The sequence below is a fragment of the Gekko japonicus genome, unplaced genomic scaffold (genome assembly GCF_001447785.1).
Source record: "Gekko japonicus isolate JY-2015 unplaced genomic scaffold, Gekko_japonicus_V1.1 scaffold5014, whole genome shotgun sequence".
In the NCBI taxonomy this organism is placed as follows: domain Eukaryota; kingdom Metazoa; phylum Chordata; class Lepidosauria; order Squamata; family Gekkonidae; genus Gekko; species Gekko japonicus.
This window is the reverse complement of record NW_015164789.1, coordinates 46,954-59,741: the sequence shown is the minus strand read 5'-3', so window position 1 is coordinate 59,741 and position 12,788 is coordinate 46,954. Positions and strand designations below refer to the sequence as shown.

Sequence of the window (12,788 nt, the reverse complement as noted above, 5' to 3'; positions counted from 1 at the left end):
CTTTGGGTAGTGAAGGGTAGGATATAAATCCAATCTCTTCTTCTTCTTCTTCTTTTTGATCCATCAGTGTTGTCTACTCAGACTCACAGCAACTCTCTAGGGTCTCAGATAGATGTCTTTCACATCACCTAGTGCCTGATCCCTTTAACTGGAGATACCGGGAATTGAACCTGGGACCTTCTGCGTGCCAAGCAGAGACTCTACCACTGAGCCACAGCCCCTCCCTACCTGGCATGGCTGTACGAAAGTGTTTCCATCCAAATAATAAACTTCTTTAATACAAAACTTTGTTTTCTAATTTCAACTCATATTTTCATCTTCCTTCTCAAATAGCAAGAATTAAGATACATGTGCTAAGGTAGCAGAGGGTGCAACAGTTTACTTGAAGAATGCGAGGGCATTTACGCCACAGAAGTTCTGGAAATTCCTAGAGAGGTGCAATGTCACTCCCAGGTTAATCCCAGAAGTGACTTCATGCCATCACCAACAGCGCCTCCCCCCCAAATCCCCGCCCCGTCATCTCTTGCTGTGACCCAGGGCTAGAATTCTCCAAGAGGTGCCAAGACACAGCATCTCCGGGCCAAACTAGATAATACGGGTGTCGCTGGGGAAATATTATACAAGCCAATAACATCTCACAAGTGCAGTGTTGGGTCAGAAAGATGATGTGGGGGAAGGAGGGAGCCCTTCCTCCCCTGCGTCATGCTGATCCCAACGAGAATTGGGGAGCCCAGCCCAGTTTAAAGGAGTTCTCAGCTGGGAACTCCCTGCTTCAAAATGACAGGCACTCCCGGGGCGTGAGCTCTGTCCTGCTCACTCCTGGCCCACCCTCGCTCTGCCGTCATCCCAGGGATGCTGAGGTCTCAAAATGGGGAGAGCTTGAGGTTGTCTCCCCTCTTTTAGCCTACTCCCTGTCACCAATGGCCAGCTTGTCCAGCATCACGTGTGTGGGAGGATAAGGGCATTGTCTCTACAGGCAAGACCTGCAGAGACAGGTGTCTCCATGGAAGGCCATGTGAAGTGAGGGAGAGGACAAAGGGAGAGAGAGGAGGAGGGGAGTTCAGAGGGCAGTTCCCAGGTTAAGACAAAGAGAGGAGATAACACCTATACACCCTTAGAACGACGTAACGCCCACCCCAATGTCCAGGCACGCTGAGTTAGGGTCGCCAGCTCTCAGGTGGGAGTGGGGGAATCCTCTGGTTTTATGGGCTCCAGCCCACCACTGGCCAGCTGGCCGGTGGGGGAAAGCCCCACCTCCAATAGCCGCAGGCGGGTGTGACATCTTCAGCGTGATGACGTCACGCGGAAGTGACATCATCACACCAGGGGCACCGTGTGGCGACACTCTGGTATTTGGGCCAAACTCTATGGTAACCAGTAGAGTTTTGCCCAAAATACCAGAGCGTCGCTGTGTGCCATCCCCGGTGTGATGATGTCACTTCTGCGCAGGGTGACATTGCCCTCCCGCTCCCAGGAAGCTCCCTCCCACCCCCCACTGGCAGAAAGAAAGGACCTGGCAACCCTATGCAGAGTCGCTCACTCCAACAATTGATGCAGGCAGTACAGAGCCGGCTGCTTGTTAATGCGACCCCCTTGGTTTTCCCCCCCATTCTTTGCAGGAAACCTTTGCCATTTTCATCTTTAAATGACCCCTGGTTACATCCAATCATACCCCACAATCGTCCCGCCTAGTGTTCATGCGCTCTATACCCCCAATCTGTGAATATACGGTTTCTTTATCTATAACAGCAAAGCAGGCACAGTCAGGCTCCAAGGTCATCCCTGACAAGGGAGGTATCTTAGGAAGAGTTACATCACCACTACAACAGAGCTGTTAACACACTCACACCCCTCCCTCAGGAAATTTCCTCCCTCTGCAGGCCCCACTCCCCCAAAACATGGCAAACTAGAGTCCGAGTTTGACACAAGTCTCCTAATAGGCTGTGCAAATTTTTCAAATGATGCTTTGGCAGCAGCTGCTACCGCGGCACAAGGATCTTCACTGTGTGGCTGAAGTAAGCCTCAGCACAAAGATCTTCACTGTGTGGCTGAAGTAAGCCGCAGCAGCCATTTTGTGGCTGGCTCCACCTTCTGTAGCAGCCATTTTGTGGCGGCCATTTTGTGGCACCACTGACTATGCTGTGTGAGAATTCCAATGGTACCGACAGGCTTGAGAACACTGGGGACCCCTGCCCTGGACACGTATCCCTTCAACAAACTGTGAAACAAAAATAGGGTAGACAGAGTTAGAAAAGGCTCGGAACAAAAGAATATAAGCTCTTCTCCCTCCTATACTTACTACCATTCAGGTTTCAGAGGACCTCTGAGATCTTCTCTGTGCTTCACAGATATCTTTGTGCTGATCGCCTCTGTGCCGGTGGTGGCCGTTGGAAACCAAGGCAATGTCCTGGCGACGTCCCTCAGAAGTCTCCGTTTCCTTCAGATCCTACGAATGCTCCGCATGGACCGGAGAGGCGGCACCTGGAAGCTTTTGGGCTCGGCCATCTGCGCGCACAGCAAAGTACGTGAGAACGGGGAGGCCAGGGAAGAGTATGGAGCATAGGAAAATGGCACTGCAAGGGACATCGGGGTCACTGACACAGAACACCTGAGCTAGCAAAAGAAACAGCTGCAGACTGAAAATACTGTTGCAGCTCTGCTGGCGAGGGACTCTAAACCTTGAATTTGGAACCATGCAACGGCGCCTGGGACTTGGGCTGGTCTGTGATGTGGTGTCCTCACCTTCAACATGCATAAGAGAGAACAGGCATGGATAAGATCAGCCCTTGTGATTGGCCTACAGTATGTCCCTCCCCCAAATTATGATCACAGGCAGAGGCCCTCCTGACGGTCCCATCAATCAAAGAAGCTCACTTGATAGGGATGCAAGACAGGGCCTTTACAGTGGCAGCCCCACAATTATGGAACAGCCTCCCCAGGGAGGTGTGCCTGCCCCCCTCACTTTAGGAGGCAGCTAAAAGCAGTTTTATTTCAGACTGCATTTGATTAATTTACTAGTAGGGCTGCCAAGCCGCGGCAGGGGATCCGTGCTTCTTCACAGGATCCCTGCTGCGGGGGACAGCGATACGCGTTGCACCGCCGTCGCCAGGATGTAATGTCCAGACTGGCTCTTGGCTTTCTGTCAATCTGACTAATGGTGTTTTGGAAGATGGATCTGGATCCTTTGTTAATGGTGATTTGTTTCATTCTTAGGAACTCATCACAGCCTGGTACATTGGATTCCTGACTCTGATCCTCTCCTCGTTCCTGGTGTACCTGGTGGAGAAGGATGTGTTTCAGAAAGATGCAGAGGGAAAGGAGACGAAGGAGTTTGAAACCTACGCCGATGCACTATGGTGGGGACTGGTCAGTATCTGCAGCCCTTCTGTTTGAACTGCTTCCTCGTGGAGATGGTTCTCTGCGTAGCTCTCATTGCTGCTACGAAGGCAGAGGCCTTTGCCGTGGCAATGACACATCCACACGGAAGTTGTCCCTCACTTTCCTCAGCCTTCTGTGGCCTCCATGTTTGTGGAAGTTTCCCCTCACTTCCCATGCTTCAGCCTTCTGTAGCCACCATGTTTACAGAAGTTTCCCCTCATTTCCCTTGCCTCAGCTATTTGTGGCCTTCATGTTTGTGGAAGTTCCCCCTCCCTTTCCTTGCCTCGGCCTTCTTAAGCCAGCATGTTTAGAGAAGTTTCACCTCACTTTCCTTGCCTCAGCTTTGTGTGGGTACCATGTTTAAAGAAGATTCCCCTCACTTTCCTTGCCTCAGCCTTCTTTAGCCACCATGTTTACAGGTTTCCCCTCATTTTTCTTGCCTCAGTCTTTTGTGGCCTCCATATTTGTGGAAGTTTCCCCTCACTTTCCTTGCCTCAGCCTTCTTTAGCCACCATGTTTACAGGGTTCCCCTCACTTTCCTTGCCTCAGCCTTCTGTGGCCTCCATGTTTGTGGAAGTTTCCCCTCATTTTCCTTGCCTCAGCCTTCTTTAGCCACTATGTTTACAGGTTTCCCCTCATTTTTCTTGCCCCAGTCTATTGTGGCCTCCATATTTGTGGATAAAAAAAAAACAAAACCACAGGAATAGTGAACTCGCTATTGTGAAGTAATCGTAATAATGATGACTTGCAGTATATGTTCCCAGATTTCATTTAGCGAGGCTCGGGGGCGCAGGGGTCAGGAGCCTGGTGTGCTGGTGCACCCTCTAGCGTCACACTCTCCAGGTTCCTGTTGGCCTTGGAACAGAGAGGACAGGGCTTGCATTAGGGTTGCCATCCTCCAGGTGGGGCCTGGAGATCTCCTGGAATTACAACTAATCTCCAGACAGTAGACATCAGTTCCCCTGGAGAAAATGGTTGCTTTGGACAGTAGAAGCTGTGATATTATACCCCCACTGAGATCCCTTCTCTCCCCAGGACCCACCCCCAAATCGCCAGGAATTTCCCAACCCAGAGCTGACAACTTTAGCTTGTATAACCTTTGCCCTTCTCTTCTTAAGCCTCTTGCACTCGCCTCCACAGAGAGAGCTCAGGCTAAGACAGGAACCTTTTAAAGGGCCAGCACTGCAGGCATGTCTGCCCAGACGGGATGCCTGTCTTCTCTGGGCACAACTCAGAACACTGGCTTTAAGACCCTAAACTGCTTGGGTACTTAAAGGACCCCATCAGCTCCTGTAACGTCCTGGCTGATCCTCTTCTCAAACCCCGCTCTTTGCAGTCTTCCCTGCCTGCAGAGGTGAGACAGGCAGCGGCCAGAGACAGGGCTTTGCCGGTGGTGGCACCTTGCTTCTAGATAGGATTCTCAACTTTGGGCTGGGAAATTCCTGGAGATTTGGGCAATGCAGGCTGGTGGTTTTGACCTAGAAGAAGAGGAGGAGGAGGAGGAGGAGATTGGATTTATACCCCACCCTTCATTCGGAGTCTCAGAGTGTCTTACAAGGCAAGAGACTAACATCCCCTTTCCTTCCTCTCTCCAGAACAGACACCCTGTGAGGTAGGCAGGGCTGAGGGAGCTCTGAGAGAGCTGTGACTGACCCAGGGTCACCCAGCTGGCTGCATGTGGAGGAGTGGGGACTCAAACCTGGTTCTCCAGATTAGAGTCCGCCGCTCTGAACCTCTACACCAAGCTGGCTCTCTCGTACAGTCCGCCTTCCAAAGCTGCCCCATTTCTTTCCGGGGAGCTGATCTCTGTAGTCCGGAGATCACCGGTAGTTCTGGGACCTCTCCAGGATGCACCTGAAGGTTGGCAACCCTATTCTGGAATGCAGAAGAGCCCCGGAGGAGGGAACATCAAAAAAATAGCCGGTAGGGTGCCTGATAGGCATTCACCTCCCCGAGACTATGTGGCCCTAGTTAGGAATTGTAATGTATGCAGACCGCTCAGAGACCCTTCGGGGTTAGAGCGGTATAGAAACTGAAAGGTAAATAAAATAAATAAAAATAAATTCCTCTTCGAGGCCCTCTACACCCCTGTGTTACTTTCTGTTAGGTGCCCAGTCAAAATGTTTCTTTTTATCCTGGCTTTATCCACTGGAGGCTTCAATTTTCCTTGGGGCTGTTTTTATGATCCGCTGCTGGCTTGAGGACTGGTTTACGACTATCGTTTTAAGCTGCCAAGCATTGTTGCGCATTGTTTTTATGCTACGGCTTTTACGGCTTCTTCTCAGGAGTTCATTTTGAGGCAGCCCTTTATGATTTCATTGTGTGTGTGTGGGGAGGGGGGGTGAAGTGCCGTCAAGTCGCAGCCGATTTATGGCACCCCCATAGGGTTTTCAAGGCAAGAGACTAACATAGGTAGTTTGCCAGCACCTTGGACTTCCTGGGTGGTCTCCCATCCAAGTACTAACCAACCCTGCTTAGCTTCTTAGATCAGGGCATAATGATTTTATTGTATCATTTGGTTGTCTTAGCCAGCTTGAGCCGGGCTCTTAAGAAGCAGTATATCAACCTGCTGTCTAACTAACTAAATAAAATAAAGGATGGGGACCCTGGGAGTGGAGTAATAATAATTAATGTATGGCACTGTGTGTAGAATAGCCAGGAGATCCTAAGATTGTCTGGCGGCCAGAAGTTCTAGCTCTTTTAGCATTGTGCACCACTAGGTGGCGAGCTAGACTTGTTTTTAAGGCAATAGACGATGTGTGTAGAATAGCCAGGAGATCCTAAGATTGTCTGGCGGCCAGAAGTTCTAGCTCTTTTAGCATTGTGCACCACTAGGTGGCGAGCTAGACTTGTTTTTAAGACAAGAGACGATTCAGAGGTGGTTTGCTGTTGCCTGCCTCTGCGTCACACTTCTGGTAGTTTTTGGAGGTCGCTCTTCGAAATACTAGCCAAGACCAACCTTGCTTAGCTTCCGGGATCTGATGGTATTCTGGGCTATCCTGGGAGTGGAAATCTGGCTGTACAAGTTGTCATTCTCTTTGTCCATTTGGGTCGCCTTTTTACAGACTGTCCCAAATGTTCCTCCCACAGATTACGCTGGCAACCATCGGCTATGGTGATAAGACCCCCAAAACATGGGAAGGACGCCTGATCGCAGCAACTTTCTCTCTTATTGGAGTTTCGTTTTTTGCTCTTCCAGCCGTAAGTCCTGTTGGTGACCTCATGAGGGCTGGTGGGATGGAGCAGTTGAAATGGGAGGCTTTGGGGTAGGGAACATAAGAACTTTAGAAGAGCCCTACTGGATCAGACCAGTGGTCCATCTAGTCCAGCATCCTTTTTCACACAGTGGCCAACCAGTTCCTCTGCATAACCAACAATAGGGCATAGAGGCTGAGGCTTTCATTAGAACAGAAGAAGACCCGTGCTGGATCAGACCAGTGGTCCATCTGGTCCAGTAGCCTGTCTCACACAGTGGCCAACCAGTTCCTCTGGAGGGCCAACAACAGGGCAGAGAGGCCAAGATCTTCCCCTGACGTTGACTCCTTCCACTGGTATTCAGAGGCTGACTGCCTCCGAATGTGGAGGTTCTCTTTAGTCACAACGGCTAGTAGCCACTGATAGATCTAACCTCCACGAATCTATCTAATCTATCTAGTATTTCCTTTTGTCCGTCCTGAACCCTACTGCCCATCAGCTTCATTGGATGCCCTTGAGTTCTAGTATTTTGGGAGAAGGAGAAAAAGTTCTCTTTGCCCACTCTCTCCACCCTGTGCATAATGTTATAAGCCTCTGCCATGCCCCCCCCCTAGTCATCCCTTTTCTAAACAGAAAAGCTGCAGAGTCCTCAGCCTTTTCTCATAGGGAGATGTCATATACAATCCCCGGATCCATTGTAAAGCTCAAAGGGTGGCCTTAGGTCCATCCACATTTCTTACCATGCAGTCTTGCTTTCCCGGGAGTAAGCCCCATGGAATCGACCTGAGTAGGATTTAGAGTAGACCCGCTTAAGAGTCCTCTCTCTGGTAGGTGTTATGAAGACGTTCTAACCTTGCATGTGTTGCTCTGAGCTCTTTGGAGGTCAGCTAGGTCCCTTGGGAAGCGCACAAGAAAAGCATGATGGTGACCAACAAGTGGCTGCAGGTTAAAGGTATACTGCCACTAAACATTGAAGCCCCATTATCTATCATTGCTATAGATAGAACCGTTATCCATTAGCTTATCTAATTATTGGTAGAAAGCCATGTGATGGTTGGCATCAAAGGGTTGTGTGACAAGGTTCATTGTGCATGGGGTGGGGCTGTTGCTCAGGGGTAGAGCACCTGCTTTACCTACAGGAGGTCCCAGGTTCAATCCCCGGCATGTGTAGTTAAAAAGGTAGTGGGTGATATGAAAGACCTCTGCCTGAGACCCTGGAGACTTCTGCCAGTCAGAATATACAATACTAACCATGATGGACCAGTGGTCTACTTCGGTAGAAGGTAGCTTCATGGACTTCTTATGTGAAGAAATAACTCCCTCTGTCTTTGATGACTACTGCCAAACAAATCCTCCTGGATTGTGTTAAAATATTATGGAAAACACTTGTCTGTGGAAAGGGAAACTCCAGTTGTGACTGGAGCTGGAGGAAAGGGGGAAACTATGAGATACAGCACACATATGTAGAAATAGTGGATTTCCATGAACTTCCACCATTGTGGTAGACTTCCATGAACTTCCACCATTGTGGTAGACTTCCATGAACCTCCACCATTGTGGTAGACTTCCATGAACTTCCACCATTGTGCTAGACTTCCACGAACTTCCACCATCGTGGTAGACTTCCACGAACTTTCACTGGTGAGAGTCACGGGGCTGTAACCTCCCCAGCAGCCAAGAGGGCACCATGATTGGGCCTAGTCTTAACATGTCTTCTTGGTTTCCTTTCCCTTCCCCACCTGGACAAGGCTGACCCCTGCTGGGCAAGAGGAGCTTCTGCTTCCATTCAAATAACAACCCCCTGCCTATCCACAAATGATCTTGCATCTGATCTTGTTTTGATGTTCCCGATTTCCCCTTTTTTGCTTCCAGGGCATTTTGGGTTCAGGCCTAGCTTTGAAAGTGCAGGAACAGCATCGCCAGAAGCACTTTGAGAAGAGACGAAAGCCAGCTGCAGAACTCATACAGGTTTGGACTCTCTGCTGCTTCCTTGTGTGCTGGGAAGACGCTTGATCTGTGATCCTCTGAAATCCATGGGAGCTAACTGCTCAGTGGAACAACCATAAGGGAACTGTTTCTGTGTCCACAGATAGTTCATTTGTTAGAGAATGAACTACACATTCATTGAATGCTGTAGCAGAACACCGGAAACCCTTTCGTATTTAAAGAAACTCAACCACAAAAGACATCTGTGGTCTAAAAAGGTAGATTTAGAATGAGATCCCGTTAATGACAAAGGCGCTTCTTTCTAAAAACTTGTGCTTAGGATAGCAACCTTAATCAGCTACTGTTGCTGTTAATGGACTATCTATGTAGGATTGGTTCCAGAAAGGGATAAGGCTGAGACCTGCAAGTGGCCCATTGAACACACCTGAAGCTGCCTTCTACTGAATCAGACCCCTGGTCCATCAAGATCAGTATTGTCTACTCAGACTGGCAGCAGCTCTCCAGGGTCTCAGGCTGAGAGATCTTTCACATCACCTACTGCCTGGTCCTTTTTAACTGGAGATACCGGGGATTGAACCTGGGACCTTCTGCATGCCAAGCAGAGCCTTTTCCTCAGAGGCACAGCCCCATTCCTAATCGCCCTTCCAACACTGATGGTTCTCCTTTTGTATGGAACTCCCTTAAATCAGAGTTAGAGAATTATGAGTCTGCACGTCTTATTTAGGGGAGGAGTTGTGGTATCGGTATTCCACTGGTATTCGGGTCAATATTCGGAAACCCGAATTATTCGTATCCGTTATATCTTATGGGGACCGTCCCCATAGAGTATAATGTAGATTTTTACTCACTGAGCCATGCTGCGACACGGCTCGGTGAATGAAGGGAATGTATTTTTAATTTAAATACCTCCCATTCCCTCTTGGACTTGTGCCACCACTGTGGGGAGTCACACCACAGAGGAAAGTGAAGGTATTCAAAGTTTAAATACTTCTGCTTCGCTAGGGAGTCATGCTGTGTAGGCGGCACAAGCCCCAGAGGGAAGGGGAGGTATTTAAAGTTGAAATGCCTTTTCTTCACTGCAGAGGCAAGCAGCTGTGGTGCGCCTCCCCAGCGGAGGGAAGGTATTTTAACTTTAAATACTTTCCCTTCCCTCTGGGGCTTGTGCCACCTCTTATTGGAGGTCAAAACCTTCAGGAGTGTGCTGACAAAGCATGGCTAGGAGTCCATGGTTTTCAGCAAGAGGTCAGGACCATGGATAGCTCATTGTGGAGCCAGGCTACAAGATGTAGGCCTTTATGCCTAATGACACATTACAAAGTCCTCCGGACCTTTCTGGGTCTGCCCACAAGCTGGGAAGGTTACAGGTTTTGATGGGCCCTGGGCAGAGAGGAGGAGGAGAGGAGGAGAAGATTGGATTTATACCCTGCCCTTCACTCAGAGTCTCAGAGCAGCTTACAAACTCCTTTCCCTTCCCCTCCCCACAACAGACACCCTGTGAGGTAGGTGAGGCTGAGAGAGCTCTTGACAGAAACTGCTCTTTTTTCACGAACAGCTCTTATCAGAACTACGGCTTGTCCAAGGTCATCCAGCAGCTGCATGTGGAGGAGGGGGGAATCAAGCCCGGTTCTCCCAGATTAGAGTCCGCGCACTTGACCACGACACCAAACTGGCTCACAACACTACACCAAACCACCGCCACACCAGACTGGCTCACTACACCAACTGGCTCGTGGCCCAGGGGCCGCCTCCTCTCTGCCTGCCACCACCGACACCTCTTTTCCTGCCCAGCCAGCTGCCTAAACGTCCTTCTTCTTCCCCCCACAAACCCTCCCTTAAGCCCTTTCTCCAATGGCACCGGCGCAGGGCTCTTTTTGTAGCAGGTAATCATTTGCATATTAAGTGACACACCCCTAATGTAGCCAATCCTCCAAGAGCTTACAGTAGCTCCTGTAAGAAGAGCTCTGTAAGCTCTTGGAGGATTGGCTGCATTAGGGGGTGTGGCCTAATATGCAAAGGAGTTCCTGGCAGGCCCATGTGGCAGGGCCCACGGGTGGTGAACAGTGTTCCCTCTAAGATGAGTTAGTGTGAGCTAGCTCAGTTTTTTAGCCTCCGGCTCTTACATTTCTGTCTCAGCTCAGGAAGGATGGGGCTCCAGAGCAAACTAATTGACGCAATAGCCAAATCCCTCGCTCACAATTTTAATGCCAGCAGCTCACAAAGTAGAATTTTTGCTCACAAGACTCCACAGCTTAGAGGGAGCATTGGTGGTGAAGTGTCAAACAGAGAATGGGGGGGGGAGGACAAACAGGCCAAAGGCTGGGCAGGGACATGGGCAAAATGGCGGTGGGCCCCACCAGAAGCCTGGGGCCTTGGCAAATGCCCTACCTCAGGGTATGCTGATGCCTGCCCTATGAAGAATGCAACACATGGGAAGAAGCATCCTGGCAGGTCGGAAAGAAGAGTTCTAGCCCAGCTTCCTTCCCCTTGACATTTCATTTTCCATGTAAAGCGATTTTTTCCGGTTGGGAGGAGTGTAGAATCATGCAGTGCCTCCTTCACCTGTGGGTGTGGTTGCCAACTTCCAGGTGGTGGCTGGAGATCTCCCGGGATTACAATTGATCTCAGGTGACAGAGATCAGTTCACCTAGAGAAAATGTCTGCTTTGGAAGACGGGCTCTGTGGCATTCTACCCCACTGCAGTCCTCCCCTCCACAAACCCCGCCCTCTTTGGTCTCCACCCCTAAAATCCCCAGGTATTTCCAAACCCGGAGCTGGCAACCCTAGGAGTGGTACAGGCCAGACCCCGGTTTATCGTTGAAACAGACCCGTGCCACAAAACCTGCGTGCAGTCGCCCAGCTCTTAGAAAGCAAATGCACATTATTTGGCTGGAAAGATCTTAGCTGGCACGCACACGTCGTCCAGCCAGACTATAAATTCCCGTAATGCACAAATAAAGACCATTAAGTGGGAAATGGTTATAATTCTACGTTTCTGCTGCAGCACTAATTAGATGTGTGGATTTAATTGTTACAACCACTGGCCAGGTTCTGAACAACTCCGCTGACTCTCTTTCCGGTGACTGCTGAGCCTGGGGAAACATGCAAAGTGGGGTATTAATTCATTTGCATCGGCATCTCCTGCCAGAGAGAAACAATTTGTCAGTCCCTGTTTTCCCCGCCCCCCCCCCCGAGGTTGTGCTGTCCTTTTCTACAGGGTTATAGAGGAATCATCCCTGACCTGGATAGCCCAGGATAGCCTGATCTCATCAGATCTCAGAAGCTAAGCAGGGTCGGCCCTGGCTTGTATTTGGATGGGAGACCTCCAAGGAAGCCCAAGGTCATGCCATGGAGGCAGGCTATGGCAAACCATCTCTGAACATCTCTTGCCTTGAAAACCCTGCGGGGTCACCATAAGTCAGCCATGACTTGACGGCTCTCACACACACATAGCAAAATCCAGATAGATGATAGGTAGGTAGGTAGGTAGGTAGGTAGGTAGGTAGGTAGATAGATAGATAGATAGATAGATAGATAGATAGATAGATAGATAGAATATTAGAGTTGGAAGAGACCTTGCGGGTCATCTAGTCCAACCCCCTGCACTCTGCAGGAGCATAGCCGAAAGATAGCCCTACAACATACCCGAAAGACGGTCGTCCAGCCTCCTCTTGAAAACGTCCAGCGAAGGAGCATCCACCACCTCCCAGGGCAGACTATTCTACTGCTCAACCACTCTTACAGTTAGGAAGTTTCTCCTGATATTTAGCCGGTAACGACTCCCTTGTAATTTCCACCCATTAGATCTAGTCTTGCAATCCGGAGCAAGAGAGAATACATCTGCTCCATCTTCTACATGGCAGCCCTTCAGATAGTTGAAGACTGCAATCATGTCCCCTCTAAGCCTTCTCTTTCCCAGGCTAAACATACCCAACTCTTTCAGCCTTTCCTCGTAAGACTTGGATCCCAACCCTCTCACCATCCTGGTTGCCCTCTTCTGGACACGCTTGAGCTTGTCAACATCCTTCCTCAAATGTGGTGCCCAGAACTGGACACAGGACTCCAGGTGAGGCCTAACCAGAGCAGAACAGAGCGGAACTACCACTAGACAGACAGACAGAAAGACAGACAGATAGAATTATTAAGGGGCTGGCATCCATGCCAACCATCAAAAGATATCATTCCCCAGAAATTCCCCAGCCTCCCCAGAAATGCAAAAAAGAAAAGGAAAAATGGTGATGCAAATCAACCAAAAGTAAAAACAGACCAAA

At 49.7% G+C, this 12,788-nt stretch overlaps 1 protein-coding gene across 1 annotated transcript in view; it reads left to right on the top strand.

Annotated features, from left to right (window-relative positions):
- KCNQ3 (potassium channel, voltage gated KQT-like subfamily Q, member 3) overlaps nucleotides 1-12,788 on the top strand; it is a 52,383-nt gene that overhangs the window by 3,820 nt on the left and 35,775 nt on the right. Inside the window, 5 exon segments of the mRNA XM_015409736.1 lie at nucleotides 1,620-1,655; nucleotides 2,270-2,521; nucleotides 3,214-3,366; nucleotides 6,469-6,579; nucleotides 8,446-8,541. Coding sequence (XP_015265222.1) covers nucleotides 1,620-1,655; nucleotides 2,270-2,521; nucleotides 3,214-3,366; nucleotides 6,469-6,579; nucleotides 8,446-8,541 — 648 coding nt within the window.